We start from the raw sequence: 23,777 nt of genomic DNA, 5'->3' as shown, positions 1-23,777 counted from the left end.
GCATTTTCTCTTTCCTGTAAGGGCTGTCACAGTGAAATACGAAATACCTCCGTCTGCTTGTCCTGACTCTTGCAGGTGTCACTCAGAACGCAGGAGCAGACAGGTAACATCATCCACAAACAAGCTGTTTTCTCGGGGCACCAGCCAGCAGCTCTGCTGGTTTTATGGTGAAAGCAATGCTTACAAAACTTAGCTGTTAAAAGGGATTTTCTGCGTAGGAAGCAAATGCCCCGCTGTGACACCGTTATTCCATTTCCAGCAGTTCCGTAATGTTCCTTAGAAAAAAAACTGCAATCTGTGTAAGGTCAAGACACTGTGTGACAACTTCAGGAAATGGGCTGCATCGCCGAGGCTTCTCAGGGCAGGGACCCAATGCTGACAGAGCCTCTGCTACCACACAGCCACTGGGATGTTCTCCAGCCCCGAGGAGACGCATGGGAGCTGAGTCCTGTGAGGACACGAGGGCTGACGCGGCCAGGACAGCTCGCTGCTTTCACTTGCCAGCTGGGATCTGGGATGTCAGAAGAATGGCTCGGTCTCCTGTGCAGTTGACATTTTCATCCTCCTGATAAGCAATGGAGGTTCTCTGGGAAAACCGAGAAAGCCCAAAAAACTACTAATAATTGAAGTGCCCTTTTCTTGGTCCATTTTGAGCTGTAGGTCAAGCTGTAGCTGAACTATTCCCTTTCCTTCATCCTTTGTACCATATTCTGATACAGGGGCTTTGTTGAAACTGGGTGACCTGAAGGCTGGGGAGAGCAAACCGGCTGAACAAAACCTCCGTGTGCAAGGGACGAGTGCTTACCTCTGCCACATGGCAGTAAGTGGTGCTGGATGTGCCTGTCAGAGGCGAGGGAAATGTGTGCAGGCGTGTCACAGCGTCAGACTCATCCTGACATCTTATTTAACACCCCCCTCAGACAGAGCCTTTTCTTAGAGCTGTTCCCAGCTTATTGAGAGACACCTGGGCTGGGACACGTACATCGTCCTGCCTCCCTGAGAACCGAAGCGCCACCGCTGCTTCTGATGCCTTGCAGGGGTCTTCACCAGCTGACAGCGTGCTCGCTTGTACGTGCTGCTGTTGTGCAGCTGAGCACAGACCTTCTTTTGTAGGAAACGAGCATTGTTTGTCGTTCTCGTGGTGATCTGGCCACAGCGGTTATGAAATGAGCGTTACAAAATGAATGCCCTTGAATGATATTCCCCACCGACAGCTGTGGGAGGTGACCTGGGGTGCAGAGAGCAGATCACAAGGCAGAAGAATGTAACAAGAGTGATTAAGCACTGGGGAAAACAAAACAAAACAAAGAACCAACAACTATGCTAAAAGACAGAGCTTTTCTTTTTTGATGTTCGTGATCAGAAGCTGTTTGGAAGAGGTGCTGTATTTGGATGTGTGACCAGGCTCTGCTCAAGGAGATTGAGGCTACATCTTCTTTCTCGTGATATGCCAGAAGCAAAGCTGTGTTTTTGAACTAAAAAGTCATAAGAAATAAAAACAACACAAACTCTGATTTACCACAAACCCTGTGCAACCCACATGTCCTTGGAGGACTGAGCAATAAATGCTATTTTTAGTTTCTTTCTAATAAACAAGCAAATAATAAAAAAAACAACATCCAATTCTGTATGATTCATCTTCCCCTGACTTCAGCCATCAAACTAGAGAGTTAGCTGATGTGTGATAGGAAATCCTCCAGTGAAGGAATTTATATATGGCCATTAAACACGGAAAAGTAAATAGTCCAAGTGCCTCGGGTGGTTATGATTACACGGCTTATCTATGCACCGCGGGTTCATGGAGCTGAGTTTCCAAAACTGGAGGAGAGAGTGGAGAGAGACACTTCGTGACTGCTTTGTGGTGGATCTGGGGCTCTTGGCACTTGTCAGCCATGCCACCAAGGACAGTCTGAGAGCAGAAACAAGCTCCCCAGGAGGATTCCTCTGGCCGTTGTGCCTTTCTGAGTGTGCTCCTCATGCAAGGCAGCTCCACTGATGTGGTGACCGCTCCTACACCCGGGCTGGCAGTGACCTGAGGCACGGCAGCTCCTGGAGACCACTAGGGTGGGTGAGACCTTGTGCACAGCCTCACACAGGCAGGGGGCTTGTTGTGGTGTTCAGGGGAAGCGAAGAACTGGGGCTCTACTGCTGGGGATGGAGCCTTAGGGAGGCCAAGGGACTCAGGGCTGGGTGGCCTGGGGTTGAGCTGATGGCATGAAAGAGCAGAAGGCACGTGTCACCAGCGGGACACTCACTGAGATCGTGGCTGGGGGCTGGTTTCGGGCCCCACCAGCCTCTGACGGACCTGAGGCTCCTGCTGGAGGGCGCCGAGTGCTCGTTAGGGCTGTGCTGACGCGGCACACGGCTCCTCTCATCCACAACCCCGCAGACTGCTGCCTGGGCAAAAGGGGAGCTGCTGCCTTTAAACAGAGCATCTGTTTATTCTTGAAACAATTAGGGAGGGCAGTTAGATCTTGAACTCGTTACTGAGCCCAAAACAATTATGATAAAAACAAGTTCCAGATGGGCTTTAGAGGAATTGTTTTTGTCTTTACTAAATTAGAAAGGATTCCATGTCTTCAAGTTCCTCTGGCATTTATGGACAGGAAACATGAATTACACACAATAATTTACTACAAACAAAGGAGATGAACTGTACGACAGCCCATTTATCTTTGCTCATGTGCCTCCTTGAGGTTTGTGAGCTGCTTAACTCATGGGGAGAGTTTGAGCTTTCTTCTTTGTTTGCTAACTCTTTGCTGGTTTGGTTTGCAGAAACTGAGACGGGAAGCTGTTGAGTTTCTGTCGCGGGACGAAGCTCACCTGCCACCCCAGGCAAATACTTGCATGTTCGAATGCTTCTGCCCCATCCCTGGCAGTGCCCACGGCCAGGCTGGATGGGGCTTTGAGCAACCTGGCGCGGTGGGAGGTGTCCCTGCCCAGGGCAGGGGGCTTGGAGCAGATGATCTCTAAGGTCCCATCCATCCCAAACCATTCTGTGAGTCTGTGATTCCTTAAAATCTCCCCAGAATTGGAGAAAACAAAACGAGAGGTAACAGTATTGGTCCGTCACTGTGTATTCACAAAACCATTCCCCTCAGAAAATATAAACATATGTTTAAATCAAAGGCCAAACGAATCCACAGCAAACAGTGCACAAGACCCACTCTCTCCTCCTGAACGCCCGGCGATGGGCGTGCAGCACACACCAGCTCTTCCTGCCCAGGAACATTTTCTTGCGAGCTGGTCTGTAGACCGCAAAAGCTCACAGTGCAACGGGTTACTGTCACTAAACCCGCACAGGCACAGCTGGTAAACACTGCATGGAGGAGTTGCCTCTGGTGCCGTTGCGTTTCAGTTCTTCCCATGCCTGACTTGAACACAGACTGTGGGGTTGTGGCGACCAGCTCCCCAGACAGGTCCTTGCTGCCAGTGCTGTGTTCGCATCAGCTTTGGGGCCCAGGCCAGGGGAAGGATGACAGGAGACAGGGCGGCAAAGCAGCTCCTGGGCAGCACTTTCGTTCTGGCAGTCCCTTGTACTGCCTTGCAGCTGAGACAAATAGATTGGTTTGGCTTTTGGGGGGGTTTAATTGGATTCCGGGGTTTTGCAGAAGGAGCCATGTCAGCATCAGTACAGAGGGGCATAATGAGAGCCCAGCCATGCGTCTGGGCTGATGCGAGGTGGCGGGAGGACGTAATTCCCAGAGCCCATAAAATGTGACAAGGATTGTAATAACGACTGAAGCTGCCCCGGGTGCCGTAATGCATGGAGTCAGCTTGGCTGGGCTCCGAAGGGAGTGAGATCACGGGCAGAAAGCAGCCTGGGAACCGGAGGTGTCACGGGGTTGTTTGGCCTCCTCCTGTGCGGGATGGGAGCTTCCTGATGCGTTTCATCACCTTCCCACTCTCCCCTCTTGGCTCATAGAAAAGAAGGCCTTAAGCGAAACCCTGGTGTAGAGCTCTCTAGTTTTGGCTGTTAAACAAAGGAAAAGAAGGAAAATGATAAACTGATGACATTTCTTTTACATCTCACGTAATGTCTGATTTGCACACAGTCCTCCACGTGGAGCAAGTGGGGTCGGTCATTTGGGTTCTCATCTCCGTGGAGCCAGTGAGGCTGAGCTCCAGGATGCCGACCTTCCAGCTGAGGCTCCAAATGTTTGTCTCCAGCCTTGGCTCGAGCAAGCTAGGTGCAGGAATCACAGGGCTTGGACTCCGCTTCTGCCTGTCCCCCTGTCTGCTTCCAGTGAGAGCAGATAGGAAATCTCTAATCCCCCATCCAGAGGAGCAGATCCTTGATCATTCATTTCATTCATCATCCGTTTGTTCGCTCTCAGTTTGTGCACTCGGTTGCAGTTGCCCCATCTGCTGGGGCTGTGCACCACCAGGGCGCAAAGCGGCGGCCGTGGGACGTGTGGGCTGAAATAGCCACACGAATCCAGGCAGCGCTTTGAGAGCTCCTGGCCCTGATCAGCAGCTCTCCGTCCCCATAAGCTTGGCCCTTCTCGCCTGCTGGAGCTCCCACCAAAAGGCTGTACCAGCACAGCCCAGGGCATCCCCCCGGCTGCAGTTCAAGCCCACACTCCCCCTGGGCTCCGTTCGCAGCACCCCCAGCGCAGCTCGGACCTGCAGCGCTCTTCTGGGCACCGCAGCACCGGGGTGCTCAGCGACCTGCCCCTGCCTCGTGTGCCACCTGGTTCCTCTGCTCCTCCTCCCCCATGTAAAGAGCAGCCAGGCGTTGGGATGGGCTGCCCGGGGAGGTGGTGGCATCACCATCCCCGGGGGCGTTCAGGGGGAGGCTGGACGCGGTGCTTGGGGACGTGGGTCAGCGGTGACAGCGGTGGTAGGGGGTGGTGGCACCAGGTGGGCTTGGGGGGGCTCTGCCGGCCGGGATGACTCTGTGACTCTGTGCTGCCTTAACCTCGTGGTACCCCCGTCCTGCTGGGTTTTGTTCACCGAGCAGCAGTCAGGGGGAGGCGGTGGCAAACACGAGGACTCCCTCCCCTGCTGACACCGCGCTGGCGGCTCCTTGCAGGCACCCTGCGCTGCGCAGCCCGCCCCGGCCCGGCCCGGTTCCCCCCGGTCCCCGGCGGCGCCAGGCGCGCCACCACGTGCAGCGCGCGCTCCGAGGCCACGCCCCCGCCACGCCCCCGCCACGCCCCCGCTGATTGGCCGCCCCCCCGGCCGCACGTGATCCCCCATCCCCTCCCTCCTCCGGCCTCCCGCTCCCCTCCCACCCCATCCCCTCTCCATCGGACCCAGCCGGCACGAGGCGCCCTCCCATTGGCCGTCCCGCTCCTCCTGCCGCGCCGCGATTGGCCGAGGCGGGGGCGTGCGCACGGTGACGGGAGGGGGGGGCGTTAAAGGCCCCGCGGCGGGGCCGGGTGCGGGCCGTGCGGCCATGGCCTACGCGGGGCTGGCGCAGGAGTACCTGGGGGTGCCGGCCGTGACCAGGGCCTACACCACGGCCTGCGTGCTCACCACCGCCGCCGTGGTGAGGGGGGTGGCGGCGGCGGGCGGGGGGTGGTGGTGGGTGCGGCCCGGGGCGGCGGTGCCAGCTCTGTGTGTCTGTGTGTGTGTGTCCCCGCAGCAGCTGGAGCTCCTCACCCCCTTCCAGCTGTACTTCAACCCCGACCTCATCTTCAGGAAGCTCCAGGTGAGGCCCTTGGGGGGCTCCGGGGGGTGTTGCGGCCTCCCTGCCCCGCTCAGCCTCGGAGGCTGCGGGGAGGCCCCGGGGGTGCCCATGGGGCTGGGTGCCGGCTGCCGGGCCCACACAGCCCCCCCCCGGCCTGCCCCCCTCCTCCTCCTCTTCCCCCTCTCTCTTCTGTTCCAGGTCTGGAGGCTGGTCACCAACTTCCTCTTTTTCGGGCCCCTGGGATTCAGTTTCTTTTTCAACATGATATTTCTGTATCCTTTGGTTGCAGTAAAGCTCCCTGCTCTCCTGGCCTAGGTGTAATCCCCCCACCCTCTTCCTGTGTGGGCTGATCTGGCTCAGCAGCCCGCTGGGGATGGGGACTTCCCTCAGCTCCCTGGGTCTGTGCTGAAGCCATTCCCCAGGCTGCCATGGCTGTGCCTGCAGCCACCCCAGCCAGAAGGCAGAAGAAGCCTGTGGCTGGCTGCAGCTTGTGCTGGGGAGCAGCACCCGGTCCTGGGGCTGAGCCCTGGCCACCTGCAGCAGGCTGGCAGCAGCACAGCAGCTGCTGTTTTCTTCCCCTGCAGTCAGCGGTGCGAGGTGGAGTTTGCTGTGTTGTGTTCCGGTGCTCGGACACCTGGCTGGTGGCTTCCTGTGACGAGAGCTTGCAGCTGGCTGATTCCCTAAGTCGTGCTGGGGACACGGGGTGGCCAGCTGTTAATTTCCTATACTGCAACCCCTCCCTTCTCTCCTGCCCTCAGGTACAGGTACTGCCGCATGCTAGAAGAAGGCTCCTTCCGTGGAAGGACAGCTGACTTTGTCTTCATGTTCCTCTTCGGAGGGTTTCTCATGACAGTATCCTTTTGAGCTGGCTGAGGCCCTTTGGACTCTTCTGAGACACTGTGAATAGCGTTATACGCTATGATGGGTGTGAGGTGGATGTAGAAAACTGACCCATGGCTGCAATGGAGAATGTGGAGCTGCAAGTGCAGAGAGCAGGGTGCTCACGTGCCATCTGCCTTCAGCATGCTGATCATCATAAGCCCAGCCGTCTGTCCTGGCAACCGGTCACTGGCTGGAGAGGCCATCACATGTCCCAGTTATAAGAAGTTTCTTAATTGTAAGACAAAATAGTCTGGATAGAGGAAAACATCTCCCTCCCAAGCATACAACCTCTTCTGAATGTCTTGCTGCTGTCTTACGCAGATGTCTTGAAGTCCTGCTCTCCCCCCAGAGCTCTGTGTGGAGCTGTGTGAGCTCTCAGGGCTGCTTGCCATCCTTGGCTGTTGCCTGCTCAGTGTCCAGCTGCCTGCAGCAGCCACATGCTTGGCCTTAGCTGGATTTGGAATCCAACTACAATGGGGATTTTCTGGCTCTGATTACCCCCTTGTGTCCAAGATAAGAGGGCTGTGAATGGCAAGAGCCATTTCTCCTAAAATTCTTCCACAGAAGGGTGGTGCTGGATGGGATCCCACCCACTTGTGGCTTGTATTCAGAGCCAGCTCACAAGTGCTGTAACAGAGTGAAGGCCTGTCCCTGAAGGCCACTCATGATGGTCACTTTGTAGAGTCACTGAGCTCCCTGGCCTCTGATGGCCCTAGTAAGCAGTTTAAGGAGTGAGCAATGTGGACATGCCACTGCTGAGTGTCTTGTTCTGGGGTGCAGGGAGGGAAGTGGGGTGTGAGGGGGGGATTGGTACATCTCAGCCAGCCTCGGAAAGGTTTGGGCAATGTCCTGCACACTGACCTGCTGGCTTAGCTGTGGCTTTCCTAGTCACGTGCATCCTGCGCCTGGAGGGTAGGTTTTTCCTTGACTCGGTAGTTCCTAGCTATTTGGTCTCTTTGCCAGCCTGTTTTTCCTGGGCCAGGCTTTCACCATCATGCTGGTGTACGTGTGGAGTCGCAGGAACCCCTATATTCGCATGAACTTCTTCGGGCTCCTTAACTTCCAGGCCCCCTTCTTGCCATGGGTCCTGATGGGCTTCTCTCTGCTCCTGGGCAATTCTATCATCATTGACTTGCTGGGTAAGTCAGAGTGGGTGGGAGCTGGGGACGAGGGCACTCCACAGTGCTGCCAGTTCTGCTCTTGGTTTCATCTTACTTGAGATGTGGGCTTTTTCAAGTGAGCCGGCTGAGCTCTGTGACCTGTGTCTTGTTGTGTCCTACCCAGGACAGAAACTGGGTGCAGGAAGCTCGGCCTGACTCTGGGTCTGGGTCTGGTTCTGCCCCACCTGCCTCTGCACCCATGTAAAGCACCATCACGGCAAACAGCCAGGCTGCTGGTGCTGCAGCGCAGCAGCGCAGGTGGATCTGGAGGGAGCTGGGGTGTGGGTACCCAGCCGAGGGGTTCCTGGAGCTCTGTCTCATGTAAGCTCCCAGCAGCTCCAGTTCCACAGGGCAGGGAGGTGCGGCTGGGCCTGACCTGGGTGGCATCTCTCCCCAGGGATCGCAGTGGGTCACATCTATTATTTCTTGGAAGATGTCTTCCCCAACCAGCCTGGAGGAAAGAAGTTGCTTTTAACTCCCAGCTTTCTGTAAGTAAAGCCGTTCTTTGTTTTGTTTTCTTGGGTTTGCTGCATTGCTTCCATAGCAAACTTGTTTGTTGCATTGTGGAGTAACCTTGTTTTGGCTGTTACTCTTCCTGCTGCTGCCTTGTGCTAAGCCATAGGACCCAAATGCATGCCGGTAGCAGCCCAGCTCAACAGCTTTTGCCTTTGCTGCAGCAAGCCCTGGCACTCTGCATGCTACACGTGTGTACACAGGGCACATAAAGCAGCTGCTGGTACTGAAAGTGTTGCTAGCTGAACTGGAGCCTTCTTACTGCTTGTGGAAATGCTGGATGCAGGCAGTTCTGCTTTATTTTTTTCGTAAAGTTTCTAAAGCACTCCTGTGGTTTAAGAAAGCAGAACACGTTCTGCTGCATGCTGGGGATCACAGCTGTCCTTGAGGTTGAGGTACTGTTGCATGTTTTGCTGAGAAGCTGGTGCTTGTGCAGCAGGCCAGGGGCTGTGTCAGGGGGCTGGGATGTTCCTCGGGGGGGCTGGGGGTTCTGTTTGTCCTCAGCTCCCTTTCCTAACCTGCCTGCTTGGTGGGATGGGCACGTCCCTTGCCAGGAAGATGGTATTTGACACGCCTGAAGAGGATCCCAACTATAACCCCCTCCCTGAGGATCGTCTGGAAAACCAGCCTCGAGACCAGGACCTGAACCAGCAGCCCCCCCAGTAACACAGAGGACGCCTCTATGTGGCCAGATTCCTCTCTCCCAGCTGGGCTTACGCTGTGCCCCAGATCCCACTGGAATAATACTTGTTGCCGCCATTCTGCCATGTCCTGTTTCACTGTCTGTGTGGGTAACCCATCTTCCTCTCGTACCAAGCGGCTCTGCAGAGCTCTGCCCACGAGAACTGATGACCGCTTATGGAGGTGTCCTAGGGACAAGGGCTGGAATTTACGCCATGGCTCCTGTTACCTGGTGGGGGATAAGTATTAAGCGGGGTGTTAAACCAGTTACTCATTGTCTTGCTGTTACTGACTTGCTGTGTGCCAAGTCACTTCTGTCCTCTGTACAAAGACTGATCTCTGCTCTCACTGCTGTGAGACATCTGTGTGGGCCTCTGACCAAGTAGTACTTCTCATCAGTGTAAGCACAACCTGGTCCCTAAAGAAAAAACTGCCGTAGTGGAATGCAGCTCAGCCTCTTCCATCTTTCTAAGCCCCCCACCCTCTTTCACTGTTGTTTCCAAAAAGTCTTTACATTAAAGTCTTTATTTTTCAGTTGTGTGTCCATTTCTGCCAGGGATGGAGGTAGCTAGGTCCCAGTACTCATCAGGACTTAGCTCAAAACTGCCAGGCTGCTTGCTCAAACACTTCTTACTTATTTTTGATTCTTGTGGGCAAGATTTAGTCTAGCTGTAAGATGTCCTTCCCCTCTGCTGTAAGCATTACTGCAGAGTATGAGAAGGGCAGTGAGGTCTGGTTGGAGAAAGGGATGCCTGGAAAAAAGGGACAGGGAACAGAGCTGGAAGCTCATTCTAGTCAGTGACTGGAAGTAGCACTTGACACCAGTAATAAAGGCTGCCTAAACATGCCCGTAATTCCACTCCTGTTGCATTTCTTAGTTCTGGAATGAAGCCTCTGAATTTTAGAGGAAACTAAACAAATTAGTCTAACATAACAGCTGGACTAAATGGATTTTGATCATTCTTGCTAGGTTAGTGCATGTGTGCTGCTACCCCACTTCAGAAGCTTAAGTAAACCTGCAGAGTATCTTACGATAGCTGTTAGCTGTGCCCTCTGCTCAGCTGCCTGCTTGCAAGCCACCGCTAAAGCTGCAGAAATGTGAGTAACCAGCATCCAGGTAAACACGATACAGGAGCCCTGTGGCAAAGGAAGATTAAATCACAGTCACCCCGCTCTCACCTCCTTTGTGGGCTTCCCGTGAAAACAGCTTGTTTGTGAAAAATTTGAACAAGCTGTTTTGCTGCGCTTACGTTTCCCTCTAGGAAGAGGATGAAAGCAGCATACAGATGGTGATCTTTTTCTAGGGGGCAGAGAGGTACCAGGGGCTAAGTGGCCTCAGACTAGACAAGTGCTTGCTGTGTGCTTTGCACATGACCTAATGCGCAGCTGGTGTTTCAGTCCCTGGAAAAGTTTTGTCTGTAAGGTCTGCAGAACTACAGCTGTGAGATGTAGAAGCTGGACTGTGCTTGGTGGGGGCTAGGATTAAACTAAGGAGCTGTAATTACAGGGTGGGAAAGCTGCTCCCAGCTGCTTCCTGGTAGTTGTGATGCTTGGACAAAGCAGGCTGTTCTCATCTTTCTGAGACCTGGCCCCCTGGACTTCCCTGTCTTGTCTCTGGCTGCTTGGAGGGGAAATTCCCACAGCTTCTCTGGGTCTCGAGAAGCAGAGGGAGGTGCTCATAAACCCCGACAGAAGCTCTCATCCTTGTGTGCTTTTGTCCATACCTCATTGTGAAGTTTAGGGTTACTTAACCGCAAGCTTCACAGCAATTCAAAAAATGCACGCCTGATGCTAGGTTTAAGGCTACGGCAGTTTTGTACTTGTTTTGATCACATTCCCTGAAGAGGCTCTTTGCAGAAGAGGCACCTGATCATAACAAAGAGGCTGAAGTGTTCTCAGGAAGAACTCAAGTTCTTGATGTCCACAAGGCAAAACCCATTCTGCATGGGAGGCAGCAGGAATTCCAGGTTTTGTTTCATGCACTGAACTATCTTTCACCCTCTGCAATAAGGGATAGCATACCACTCTGGCCCAGGAGTCTAGGCTAAGGCTGCAATAATATTAATTGTTAAACTTCAAGTTCTTGGTTTCTGCAGGCTAATATCTGGAAGAAGTTCCCTCCCACCCCGGAATCAGAGCTGGCTCTGCATTACTCGAGTCTAAACATGATAAATTAAAGCCAGAAAACAGATTTTGACTGTGCTAGCAGTGTGGGTGGACAAGCAAGTATTGTAAAACTGATTGGCTTTATCATAAAAGCCTGAATGAAGCTGTCAGGCTGCCAGCAAGATCTGCCCTGCTAGCAGTGCTTGTCAGTTCCTTGGAGTGAAGGGTAGGAACTCCATCAGAGAACTGGTGTACTGCAGCAGCAAGATAGATTCTTAGTTTTTTTAAGCAAGCTTGATTTTTTTTTTTTAAAGTTCAATGAATTTTGTTTTAAGCTCTCCAGGGAAACAGGCTGTTCCTAGGGTTGCAAAATCCTGACACTGCAGTGCTAAGGGTATTCAAGACCATGCACTTTGTTTTGGATGCTGTGTGCTGTAACTGGCAGCTGTGTGGGTTGCTAGTGACCACAGCAGAGCCACTTGTTGAAGAGAAGCTGCAGTCTCATTTGGTGAGTGCAGACTTTAACTTCTGTACCAGTTCAGAGACACTGTCTTCCAGCTGCAGTTTTCACAGAAAAAAGGGTTGGAAACATCACACTTCACCAGGCTAATGGCTGACGGAAATTAATGTTACCTTAACTGAGTCACAAACTGTTCTATCACTGTCAATTAAGGCAGCTGGACGCTTGAGTTCACTGCAGGCTGTACCAAGTAGGGCAACAGCTTAGACCCATCCTTTAGAGTCAGTTGCATCTTCCAAGCCTCATTATCACTTTATCCCTGCAGCAAAAACATTTCAGACTGTTTTGCCTGTTGAAGAAAAAGTTTCCTTCATGCTTTAGGAAAACTGAATGCATGCGGGTGTTCAGCATTATTATTAGGCCCTGGGACTGCTCAGTTGCTTTAACAGGACAAAACCAGTGTGAGATCACCACTCATTTAAAACTTACTGAACTCAACCTAGCAGTATGCATTCCTTTTATTTAAAAAGTTGTCCTAATAGTGCATGTTGCACCTATACAAAAGAATCTTTACACTGTCCACACACAGGTATATAAGGGCTCCAACAGCTGCCACAGGTCTCAGCTAGATCATGTGCTAATGCAGCGTTCCTGGTACGTGGCATTTAGGTGGAGGGGATGGGGGCAGAAGTCAGCAGTACTGGGAACTCTTGGCAAGTGGAATGTGTGTCCCCATCAGGGACAGAAAGACCCCTGCCAATCCTAGATCCATCTGGGGAGAGGAGTATGGATGAAGTCTGTAGGAAGAGCACCAGTGTCACAACAGGAGGTTTACCAGGCTGGAGCAGTATTGGCCAAACGTCTCATGCGCCTAGGAAGAGAGAAAGAGGTACAGTAAGTGTTGTGTTAGTCGTGTGATGTCTTACTAAAACTGACGCTTTTGGGGAGGTTACCACAGCTTTGTGATCTCCTTAGATTTATTGCCTAGATGGAATTCCTTGGTCACTTGAGAGTGCCCCCGCCACAACACTATTCAGCAACAGCTTTTAGGGCAATTTTGCTCATTAAGTGGGATAAAACCAACTGCTACTGAGAACTGTTCAGCCACAGCTGAGAAGCAAAACCATTCTGAATGTGTTCATCAGCAGAAAAATACTCCTGAGAAAGAGCTGAGACAGCACATTTACTGTTCCCATAACGTATCTTTTGGAGAGATTCTAGCAGTTCACTTATACCTGCCAAAAGCAATTTAACCAAGTAGGAGCAAGTGCTCTTGACTTCCTGTTGAACACTGCTTAGTGGGTCTCTACGGCAAGCAGAGCTCTTCCTGGAACCATGGAAGTGCTCCCATGCTGACAAACAGGTCAACATCAATCAGGCCGGAGCTGGGACCTTGCCCGTTCCTACATCAAGCAGCACTTTATCCTACATAAAAGGAAGCCTTGTGGCAGGACGCTAGTTAGCCTGAGAGTGCACGAAACTCCAGTGTTTTTGATGAATGCCTTCCTACAGAGACAAATCCCCCTTACAAGCAGAGAGCTCAAGGGAAAAAAAAAAAGGAAACTTTGCTTCAAGCAGGAGATGGTTAAAATAGACGCTACATATTTGTGGAGTGAGGTGATAACAACTTAATATCCTGAAGCAAAAAGGCTATGAGTTTCTGTTGTGGTGTGCGAGTTTGAAATCCTGCCAGTTGGCTCTCAGAAGAGAGAGACAAACATCAAAGCTTTTAACTTCTGTCTTAAAGACAGGCCAGAATGAGAACTGTCTGAACGAGTGGCAGCACCTTGTATTTCTGTCCTGGTCTCTGATCTTCTTCTCCATCTCAGCATCTGTGAGGGTTTCCAGAAGAGGGCACCACTGGTCAGCATCCCCCGTGTTGCGAATCGCGATTTCCACAGTCGGCAAAGGGTTCTCGCTGCAGCGGCAGGGCAGAAGGCAACAAAGCAAGACCTGTCAGTGGTCACAGTTACCTCTGGGTTATCAGCCCAGATCCAAGACACAAGCACAACAGAGCATTAAAAGTTTTTCAGGCTTCAGCGTTCGCTTTTAGCCCCACTTAGCCCAGTCTGGTTCTCAGAAGTACACCAGGGACAGACAGTTACCATCTGGTGGAGCCTGAAGTTTCTGGGAGACCAATTATTACCTCTCTATAACCACAAGAGAGGGGGTACATCAAAGCTACTGTGGCTGAAGCACTTCACTCCCATTAAGGCCATTATGTACCTTGCTCACAGTGTTCAAACACAGCACAGGCAATGTTCCTATCTGTTTATTGATGCGGGGAGCACTTTTCCCAGAGCAATAGCTGAGCAGGTACTGTCAAGGGGGCTCTTACATCTAGTTCTGCTATTCTTAACTCTCACTTCCTAGCTGCAGTTTGCCTAGTACATCTCTAACAGCTCTTCCCTGGCACGTCTGGCTTTCTGGGAGCCTGGCAGAATGGGAACCTGACAGCAGAACAAGGATTGTTCTCCCAGTTGCCATGGAAAGTGTTGTCTTTTAGGACCTGCTCTTGCAACCAGAGACTGGTTACACCCAGCACGACCAATGAAGCACACAGCTCAGTCCCAGATCACAAGATTGCTCCTCAGAGATCTGCCTGCCCTGAACAGCTGTATTATCACATGCACAAAAATGTTTACTGCTTCATTAGTCACTTTTCAGTAAAAGTCAACAGGAACTGACCAGGAGTAGCTTCCCAAATATTGACAGTGGAACTGGAAGCCCAGCATAAATACAGAGGAGCCTCAGAATGTAAATGTTTGCTTTGAATTCTAGAAAGCAGCTCAGCCTGAGCCGCGCAAGTGTGCGTGTACGAGGAGCCCTCCCGCAGGTGTGTGCAAGATCCAGATCCTTCCCCAGGGACATGCCTCCACGCAGGATTTCAGCACTCACACATGGCTGTCTCAGCCACAGGAAGGAACTCAAATGCTGATCGCCACAGGAACAGACAATCTATATCAAAGCTATTAAACAAAAAATTAATCCAAAGCTTTTGGTATCTGATTCTGGGAGGAAACTTTAGTCAGATCTACCTCCAGGATTGTGGATGTCCACCAAGCAACAATCAAATCCAGGAAATTCATCTTAGCCACAACATGCTACAAATTCCAGACTAACTGCTAGATCTTGACTTGGTAATATGGTCTCTACCTCTTTTACTGTGCTCAGCGCTGAGCACCCACTAGAATTAAATAGGGGCTGTAAAGCTAGCCTTGTGAGCATAGCTTATGTGCAAGCCATCCATGTTTCTGTAGCATAGAATCAGACATAAAATGAAAAATCCTCCCTCAGCTCCTAACCTCTAAAGAAAAAGAGCTACACCCCCCCCCATTGTTTTTTTAAACGAGGTGCTGGCAGAATGACTGCAATGCCCTGTCAGCTGCAGGATTTCCACTGGAGAGTGGAGTCCAAGTGGCAGTAGCGTCACAGGCACACCAATACCCAGGTTTCCTTTGGAAGGGCAGCTCCTCAGGCAAGTGGGCTTGGTGTGCGAGGCAGCGTCACTCCAGTCTGGAAGGCAAAGCCCTGGCTATGAAGCACTGTGCGCTGCCCCTAGAAACAAGTCAGCAACGAGGCAGGAAGCACTGCAGCACACCATCCCCCTGAAAATCCCGCATGCATCATTACCTGCCTGCTTCCTGTCCTGCCACTTCCACTGGGCTCTCAAGTTCTTTGTTTTGCACAGAGCAGGCCAGCTGAAAGGACAGCCCTGGAGTTCATCAACTAAACAAGAGTTTCACCTCTCCCTCAGATGATTAAGAGGCTCATGACTTCTCAAACCCCCAGTCCCTGGAGATATTAAGGTTCTTTTGATATATCTGAAGCGGACCCTTTCCTTACATCGGTGGAATGACTTCGGAACAACCCCCACTCCTGTGGTTTGGGAATTCAGGAACTAACCAACCACAAAACCCAAATATCATTAATCAACAGGAAGGTTTCAGAAGTACTCCTTTGCAGGAAGAAAAGAGGGAATAAGAGGGCATGTTTGTACTATGACACAAAACAAGGCTTAAATTAAGTGTTTTTCCCTCTGAACAGTTCATGGCTATGTATGTTGTTCTTTTGGGGTTCCTCTTCCTGTTTTTGATTCTCCCCCTTTACAATACTGCAACAAGCTAAAGAAGGCCTGAAATCTACCTATTTCAACTACCCCTAAATTGAAGCACTCCTTAGCAACTAGAGATGGATATATGTTTTTAGAGAGCATAATGTAAATTTGGCATTAATCTGATACACCTGCGAGAGCCTGGATAGTGTTGAATAAAACCTTACTTGCCGTGAGTTAGAAAGATCGATACAAAGGGAGAAATGAGCCCCCCCAACAATTAAGTATGTACACAGATTAATTTTGGGATTCAGGTATCTGCAATAGGAGAAAAAGCACAGGAAAGTGGCACAGGAAAGGCATCACATTGCCATCTATTACCTCATCAGTTCTCTGGAGCACATACCCATTGCTCTTACAGGTGATGTGATCCCATAAGGGATCTGCAAATATCAATCGGCTGTCATGGATGGCAACGTAGAAGTCACCTCCCCACCTCTATGCTAAGAGTTCAGTTTCCGTGTGGTCAAGAGCCCCTCTCCATTGTCTAACATGAACCACACTGGGGATCGTTTTAGAAGCAAGTTTCCTTAAATCGACCTCTTCAGAACTGGTGTCAACAGCACCTTTCCCCCACCTCTGCAAATACATCATTTGCTGAACTCTCAAACTTCCTCAAGTAACACCATGGCACGAGGTCAAAAAAAACCCGCCAGCACGCATTAAGGGATATTTACAGACTGCAGACTCAGCAACATATGGAGGATAACATCAGTACAGTAACTTGCCACAGAACACGGCACGGCACAACTGGAAATGATTATTATTAGGAGACAAGTTACAAAGCTGACTAATCAAACCTGACACTGCTGCATTCCAGCTATGAGAACAGCCTCTGATCAAGCCAACTTTAACTTCAGCCAGGGTAGAGAGCTACAGTGTCAGTCTGCTCTAGCTCAAAATACTAAGGCTTGGGAGAGTGTAAGGCCCAAGTCAGGCAGAGCTCATAAACAGAAAAGCACTGGTCATTCATATACATTAGAAGAAGGAGGTACAAGGTGTTCTGTCACTGTCCATTACAACAGCCTTCCTCTCTGTGGCAAAAGCTGATGTTTCACTGACATGCCCCACCAAAAGATACTTGAGCAAAAGCAGAGGCTGGTTGAGCTGCACCAGGCTCTACTTTAGAACAAAACACAGCAGGCGCTAGATCAAACTGCTTCATTTGTTCACCAGTTAGGCAGCCAGTGACAACCAGAGAGAGGACTGTGTCTGAGATGTGACTACACAAGTGTCACTAATGTTCCGAGTGCTTTGGTTAGATCCACCACTAACATTCCTGTTATCCAGAAGAGTCCACCTATTTCATACAAGCAGTACATGATGCTCTAACGTGCCTCTTGCACCTCACCAGTAACATCTAACCATCCTGTGATGTGTGACACAGTCACTTCAAGGCAGACAGCCACCCAAAACACTGAGGAAAAAAGGAAACTCTCTACACTGCTAACTTTGCGCAAGTAATGGTCTTTAAATGATACTGTCTCTATGGAGATCTCTCGATGATGAAATATACAAAATGATGTCCAAGAAAGAAAAGGGCTTTAGTTGCGCCCTACGTATTTCTCATCTGATAAACTTGTTTAAAAAGAAGGTGGTTTTATGAGCCAGTGGGCACATGAATGTGAGAAGCCAAACAATGTTGCCATGGAAAAAAAAAAAAGTAGAGGAGGATAGAGTGGGCGTAAGCCCTAAGGACCAATTTCAAATTAAACTTTCTGCATCAGGTCGGCTGTTCAAGATTCACTGATGCTAACGGCCACGAGTAAGAACACACATCCACACCCCTGCTAGGAAGGTGACAGTTCTGTACCTGAAGGCGTATGTCTTCTGATGCCAACTCAGCTGTCCTCGGATGCTGTAGGCAATAGTAGTGACAAACTCCCCGCCCAGACCAAGCTCTGAGCACAGCTTCAAGGCAAACTTCTCTGGTGAATTCTCCTTCTCTGACATATCCCATTCGAACTGGTCTACAAGGGAGATGTTCCCTACATGGATGTTTAGCTGGAGACAAGGAAAGAACAAGTCATTTGTTTCCATCTCTTGCAATAGCTTGTCAAAGGTAATTTAACTTAGGAGGTGGAGGCTGGAGAAGTGGAGAAGTAACTCCTAGTTCATTACATCTACAGCGCTCCTTAATTGAATTCTTAAGTTCAGTAACAAAAGACAACTCAGCTTTGGTCACCAAGGTTCAGTTCTTACAAAGGAAACCACAATGCTTTAAATGAACTCTTTCATCATCTCAGGGGTTGGCACATGAATGTTTAGTAATCTGCTACCGTGGTCTTGTTCTCAATACAAAGGACAAAATCTAATCTGGACACAGGACTGGAATTAAGAGCTCCTTGGCTTTGAGGGAAGCCTTTGTACTCCTCCTTCACTGTAACATAACCAGAGAAATGCAATTGGTTCGGCTCTCATTCTACTGCTTTCCTGTATTACCTTAATAATAACTCGTTGGTCTGACTGATCTTCTAGAATACTGTCCGTTGGGTATGACTCGATCTGTTGTCGGATGGCAGAGGCAATAGCAGGGACAAACGTCAGAGGATTCAAATCCAGGTCATCGCAAAGAATCTCAGAGAACATTTCTGGGGTCATTAGCTTTTCTGATACAGAACAAGAACAAACAGACACTTAACTTTCTCAGCCACCAATGCCTGCCATTTACAGAATACACAAAATTAAGCTTATAGTGTGAAGAGGGGAATTCTAAACGCATCACCTTTTGCTGATGAAAGGGGCTTTTGTCCCAGGGTTGTACACGTGCACACTGACACAGGGATTTGACCTGTATCAGCTTTCTTTACTTGCCCCATGGAGATAACACAGCTACAGTCTAATAATCCACATATGTAAAGGAACCATACATATTAATTGTTTGGTATTTAAGTATTGCAGCTGACAGAGTAGTTCCATTATGCTGCTGAGCTGATGAACCGGGTCAGGAGAACAAGCCAGTTAAACTCTTCAGACTACATGCATCCAGGAACAACTGGAACTCATGGAAGTGGCAGGGCATCTGCTATGAGACATGAGAGCTGACCACAACCCACCAAGTGGCAGGGCTTTAAAGCTTTGTGTGTATGGGGCTCATGCTTGTTCTCTCTTCATACTCAGTGATGAATGCAACAGTATCTCTCCAGCCTCAGGAAACCCTCCTTCCTACATACCATTCATGTTCCATGTAAACGCATCTCTGAGTTTCTGCCCATCAATTTCCATATCGAGCCTGATTGGAACCAGAACCTCCGGCTGGGATGCATTCTCATGGATGACTGCTGGGTCATGGTCATCAAAGCTAATACAAAGAGCAACAATACAGTATTTGCGCTAGAAAATGATACATCTGGCATCCTCCATAGAAAGAAGGAGCTGTTTGTTGGAAACCATCCCCATACTCCAACTCCCCAGTCTTGAGACAGACTCCTCAGGACAGGGGTACAAAGCTATGGCAACCAATAGCGAGTTTATCACCTTTTATGCACCTATCTTAATACATTTCTGCAAATAAAACAAGGATGCCTTTCTAAGACAATGTTTTATCCTGTTTTCCTCAACTTTTACATGGAAAATGAAAGCAGCCTTTTTCAACGAATAAATTAAAGCTACAGGAATATGTCAATGAGAGGCAGTCTCAGTCCTTTGCAGAGAGGGTATGCAGACTCCTCAAATGACAAATGCTTAGCGAATCAGCAGAAAGTACAAGGAACTGATCAGGAAACGTATCGACCATTTTCCTGACAGAAGGAGAGCCTCCTCTCTGAGCCACAGATGGCTGCTGTAAAGAAGAGCCTCATGGCATACAGTTGAACTAAGAACCTCCAATTTAGGGAACTGTAGGCCTCATGTATTAGAGAAGAAATGCAGACCCTGGCAGTACGTCATGCTGGTGACTATGCTTTTCAGAAGAAGGAAGCTTACCACAGAGGGAAAGTCCTCTTCTTATCCCTGCCCATGCGATTTCTGTTAATCGTTGTAGAGCACGGCACCGCATCCAGGTGATGAGAGCTGTTGGGCAAAGTCGGCACCCACTGGTTGTTCCTCTTTGCCTTCTGTTCTCTGAAGAAGAAGAATGGATGTTAACCTACAGACCCTGAACACCACTGCTGTTATTTAAGGGATAGTATAATTTTAAATTACAAGCTCCTGCCTAATGATAGTTCGACTGAGAACTCATGTTCCACGCTAGCCTAGCCTCCAGGAAGCCCATTCTCCAGATCATAACTATTCCTCATATATGAAGCCAGGTGTGCCATTATAAATACTAGGTTCATATTTGGATTTTCTGTCTGTATTTACAGAGGGGCTGCTGAGAAATATGACGTCTCAGCAGACGGTACGTGTACGGAGTGTTCTGCAAAACATCTGTTACAATTGGAATGGAGCAATTGCAAAATGAGCTGCATCATCAAACACTAATGTTTTTCTTCCTGTTGTACGTGGGCAGTAACCTAATCCTTACATTCTGAAGATCTTCATTTGCCCAACTCTGTAAATGTATGCTAGCACAGACGGGCAAGCATCCTCCTGGGCGAGGCCCTGGGTTTATGTGATTTCTGACGGGACAAGACAGCATTTCTTATCCACGCCAACACCTTCCAAGCAGCTCTGTTCTGATGTTGGCCCTCACCAGTGCTGGTTACCTGAGGTAGGTGGGGGGTTCTGTGCTGATAGACACTGCCTTGTACTTCTCATCATTTCCATCCAAGATCTCTTCCACTTCAGAGGCCTTTAACAGTGTCACACTAGTGGCTAATGTCGTATAGCCGTGATCTATTACCGAGAAAGATACCAGTAATTAACATGGAAAAGTACTACATAGCAATATGGCATTAATAAGCTGAAGAGTGAAAAGCCCTTCCTGCCAGGTGGGACAACAATAAGTTACCAAATGGTGTGAGTGTGTGACACAAAAGTGCTTTGGGCTTCATTTGTCTTCTTGCAGAAGGAGTCCGGACACAAGAGAGTTAGAATTGCATGGGCTTCTCTCAATTATCATCACTGTACTTCACAATAGCATCCTAAACCTACTTTGCAGACTGGATTTACCAGGAGACTCTGGGAACTGTACTGGGCTTCTAGAGTAGGGAGACATCCAACTAGAGGACTAAGATGTGGCTTTTATCAACCGTGGATGAACCTAGTTCTTCCAGGGTGTAACTTATTTACAGAATGTACTCGTTTCTTCTAGGAGATTTACTTGAGATGGAAAAGAATGTTAGCAAAAAAAAAATCCAAAACACCTGGAAAAAAGTCCTTAAATCCTCATAAACATTAGTTTTAAAGCTTATCTAATGTGCCTTTATTTAAGGGGAGAAAAACATTTTTTTCCTACCCTGCGTTGCCCTCTGCAATCACATGGTTTAGCTCTGCACATCTACAATGATGTAAAATCTTTTTCACAACCTTCTGAGGGGAAAAGCCCAGAAAACTATAAATCCTCGGTGGATTTAAGGTTGGAAATGGAGAGTTAACGGTCAATAGAAAAGCAAGTCACTGGACAGACACATTGGACATCCATGAAAGCTAAGCCAGGGGAGCACAAACCAGCAAGACTTGGAAAAGGGGGAGAACCTCAGGACAGATCTTGCTGAATTGCACAAACCATCTGCGTCTGAGAGTCCCTTAATGTTCTGAGAAAGAAAAGTTCAGCATGTGATGAGGATGCACAATTAGGACGACCACAGGGAGAGATCAGAGGAAGAGGATGAGACATTAATGTATATTGTAACAGCACCAAAGGTCACAGTGGAGATTCCTACTCTAGCACAGCTAATAACAACACACAGATAAGACTTACATCTCCTGGGACTGTGAGACCGCTGATTTTCTGTTGGGAAAAAAAAAAAAAAAAGAAAAGAGCAACAGGTCACCAGGATACTTGGAGGAAGGAGACATAAGTCTAGAATGAACTATTTATTTTTATTATGCCTTGGCCTGAAGAGTGCACGACAAGTTCTATTGCTAAGAAATGTAACTGCTTTTTATTAGTCTCCCACCAACTATAACACCAAGACAGCTGTATTCTTACTGTAGCAGTTACATCAGTAGCAACATACCACCACAAATTCTGGGAGCCATAAACTTTCAGTCCTTGCAAGAACAGAAGTTAAGTAAAGATGCACATTTTCAATGGGACATCCTTGCAACATTCCTGCCTGTTTGAAAAAAGGGACAAAAATGGCCCTCTCTGCCAACAAAAGTCTCTTCTAATATGGTATTTATTTTTGAGACGTGGCTTTTGCATTTTGATGAATGCAGCCAACCCCAGGAAAGCCACAAGGCTCATTTTGATTTCAGATCATGTTTGATCAGTTCACATTCTCTGCAAGGTAGAACCAGGAGCTAATGTGCCATTGCTGCAGGCTGCTCCATCACCGAGGTGATGAAGCCCTCTGCAGCGTGAATCTAAAGCGATGTTCACAGTTGCAGAAGCTTCTGAACCTCAGAGAAAGTTTTTCAAGGCAATCTTTCAGACTTCAGTACTCATCTTCTCACCATGTGAAGATGCCACTATCTTCTTCCTTTCTTCCACAGTGGCTAGTCGTCTCCAGAGTGAGGGGTATCTCTTGTACAGGGAACCCCGAAACATACGCAGGTAATTCCCCACCTACAGGAAGAAAAGCAGAAGCATAGCCTGGAAATGTATTCCATTCAGAGAAATTCTGAGCAGAAGCTGAAATGAATTCAGCTCTTTGTAATGACATCAGACCTCAGGAGAAGATTTTTTTAGACGTTTTTTGCAATTGACCGTGTTGGGTTTGGCATCATAACACACAATTTTTGCAGCAATACAGAAAACAGCTTTTATGAGCTCTTATTTCACTAGCCTGATAACAAAGTCCTATCTATTGACAAAAATCAATTTAATAGGAAAAAAAAAAACAACACATTTGTTTACACGTATTTTTGAACAATTTTAACTTTACTTCAATTGCTGTTTCAATGCACGATGCTCTGTAGGAATTTAATCAAACCCGATACCCAGCTCTCTGACAGTGTCACTTTCACATTGAACCTCTGTGCCATCCAGACATTGCGTGGATAGAGCAAACACCCCAAGACTGCCTTTGGTTTTATTTTAAAACCTCTGAACATGCAAAATATGATCACTGCCAGAAACCCCGTTCCAAACTTACTTAACATCTGTACAGCAGCTCTGCTCTTCCTGGCACAACGTCCTCACTTGTGCTGAAGGCTACAGCAAGCCTTGCTGAACAACAGCAGGATTTTATAGACTCTGAAACCAATTTTTCAGATGGGTGCTACGCTCACAGCCTGCCACAAAGGGCTTTTATTCCTTAACAAGAGTCTTTTTGATATTAACGTCCACGTTCAGATAAATTTTAATTGTATCTGTTGCTCATCAAGAGACGAATTAGTGGCAGGCAGAAAAGGCGACCCTTCTTCCTCTTCCACGTGCGTGGCACGGCGATCTCACCGACGTGCTGCCTGCAGCGACGGCTCTTACAACCCTCGCACTTGTCACAGGAGGCCCCCGAGCCCCGCTGCAGGCGCCCAGCACCGACCCAGCCCCCCAGGACCCCCCTTTCTCCACCGGGTGGGGCCGGAACACGCTTCTTTCCCCCCCCGCTTCCACCCGTGGCGGTTTCTGCGGTGCTGAAGCGGCCTCGTCCCGGCTCCCCGCGGCCACAGCGGGCCGAGCACCGTGCCGGGAGCGGGGCGAGCCGCCGTGCGGCGGCGGGGCTCAGCCCCCGGAGCCCCCGTCCCGCTCCGCGCAGCCGGGCGGCCCCGCAGCCCCCCCCCCCGGCCCCGCTCCCCCCCCCCCCCCCGGCCCCATTGTCCGCACCTCGGAGCCGATCATGTAGAACTCGCCGTCCTCCTCCAGCTGGAACTTGACGGGCTTCTGCCCGAACGTTTTGCTCAGCGCCATCATCATCATCGCGGCGGCGGGGGCGGCCCCGGCGGCCTGGCGGGGGCTGAGGGGCCGGCGGCGGAGCGCAGCGGGCGGGAGCAGCGCCGCGGCCTACTCGGGCTCGGCTCCGCGCATGCTCCCGCTCGGCGGCCCCCAGCGGCGGCAGCGCCCGGAGCGGGGCGGGCCCGGCCTGGCCCGGCCCTTCCCGGCCCCCCCACGCCCTGCCCGGCCCCTGCCCGGCCCGGTGCCCCGCGCCCTGCCCGCCCGCAGCCGGCCCTGCCCGCCCCTTGGCGCCTCGCTGCGCGCCGAGGCCGTTAACGGCCGCGCCGAGGCGAAGGCAAGGCGGC

The 23,777-nt window shown here is 50.0% G+C and overlaps 2 protein-coding genes across 4 annotated transcripts; one reads left to right on the top strand and one right to left on the bottom strand.

Annotated features, from left to right (window-relative positions):
• The first annotated feature begins 5,307 nt into the window (after positions 1-5,307).
• Positions 5,308-9,405, top strand: DERL3 (derlin 3). Of its 2 annotated transcripts, none has more exons than XM_080559945.1 (7): positions 5,308-5,494; positions 5,594-5,656; positions 5,834-5,907; positions 6,394-6,487; positions 7,461-7,656; positions 8,075-8,165; positions 8,745-9,405. In XM_080559945.1, the coding sequence occupies exons 1-7, from the start codon at positions 5,402-5,404 to the stop codon at positions 8,854-8,856; spliced, it is 723 nt and encodes a 240-aa protein (XP_080416071.1). In that variant the 5' UTR covers positions 5,308-5,401; the 3' UTR covers positions 8,857-9,405. The 2 variants fall into 2 exon arrangements, with proteins under 2 accessions (XP_080416071.1, XP_080416070.1); XM_080559944.1 differs by having other exon boundaries at positions 5,329-5,494; positions 5,591-5,656.
• A 2,532-nt stretch (positions 9,406-11,937) lies between these two features.
• On the bottom strand, positions 11,938-23,652 carry SMARCB1 (SWI/SNF related BAF chromatin remodeling complex subunit B1). 2 transcript variants are annotated; one of them, XM_080559898.1, is made up of 10 exons: positions 23,365-23,652; positions 22,053-22,164; positions 21,355-21,384; positions 20,198-20,327; positions 19,476-19,613; positions 18,725-18,852; positions 17,994-18,160; positions 17,365-17,555; positions 13,224-13,390; positions 11,938-12,308 (listed from the first exon to the last, which is right to left on the bottom strand). In XM_080559898.1, the coding sequence occupies exons 1-10, from the start codon at positions 23,455-23,457 to the stop codon at positions 12,301-12,303; spliced, it is 1,164 nt and encodes a 387-aa protein (XP_080416024.1). In that variant the 5' UTR covers positions 23,458-23,652; the 3' UTR covers positions 11,938-12,300. The 2 variants fall into 2 exon arrangements, with proteins under 2 accessions (XP_080416024.1, XP_080416025.1); XM_080559899.1 differs by having other exon boundaries at positions 13,224-13,355.
• Positions 23,653-23,777: the final 125 nt, after the last annotated feature.

This window comes from Anser brachyrhynchus, assembly GCF_964034855.1.
Source record: "Anser brachyrhynchus genome assembly, chromosome: 17".
NCBI lineage: Eukaryota > Metazoa > Chordata > Aves > Anseriformes > Anatidae > Anser > Anser brachyrhynchus.
Note: the sequence above shows the minus strand (reverse complement) of the source record. Positions and strands in the feature narration are given on the sequence as shown.

Bases quoted from the DNA above. Each gene is read 5' to 3' on its own strand.
- SMARCB1 (XM_080559898.1), bottom strand. From the start codon at position 23,457: ATGATGATGATGGCGCTGAGCAAAACGTTCGGGCAGAAGCCCGTCAAG. The intron at 18,161-18,724 runs GTATGTAGGAAG...GTTCTGTATCAG, and splicing joins GTTTACATGGAACATGAATG to AAAAGCTAATGACCCCAGAA. The intron at 13,391-17,364 runs GTACAGAACTGT...GACCACTGACAG, and splicing joins CAGAAGACATACGCCTTCAG to GTCTTGCTTTGTTGCCTTCT.
- DERL3 (XM_080559944.1), top strand. From the start codon at position 5,402: ATGGCCTACGCGGGGCTGGCGCAGGAGTACCTGGGGGTGCCGGCCGTG. The intron at 5,495-5,590 runs GTGAGGGGGGTG...GTGTCCCCGCAG, and splicing joins TGCTCACCACCGCCGCCGTG to CAGCTGGAGCTCCTCACCCC. The intron at 7,657-8,074 runs GTAAGTCAGAGT...ATCTCTCCCCAG, and splicing joins TATCATCATTGACTTGCTGG to GGATCGCAGTGGGTCACATC.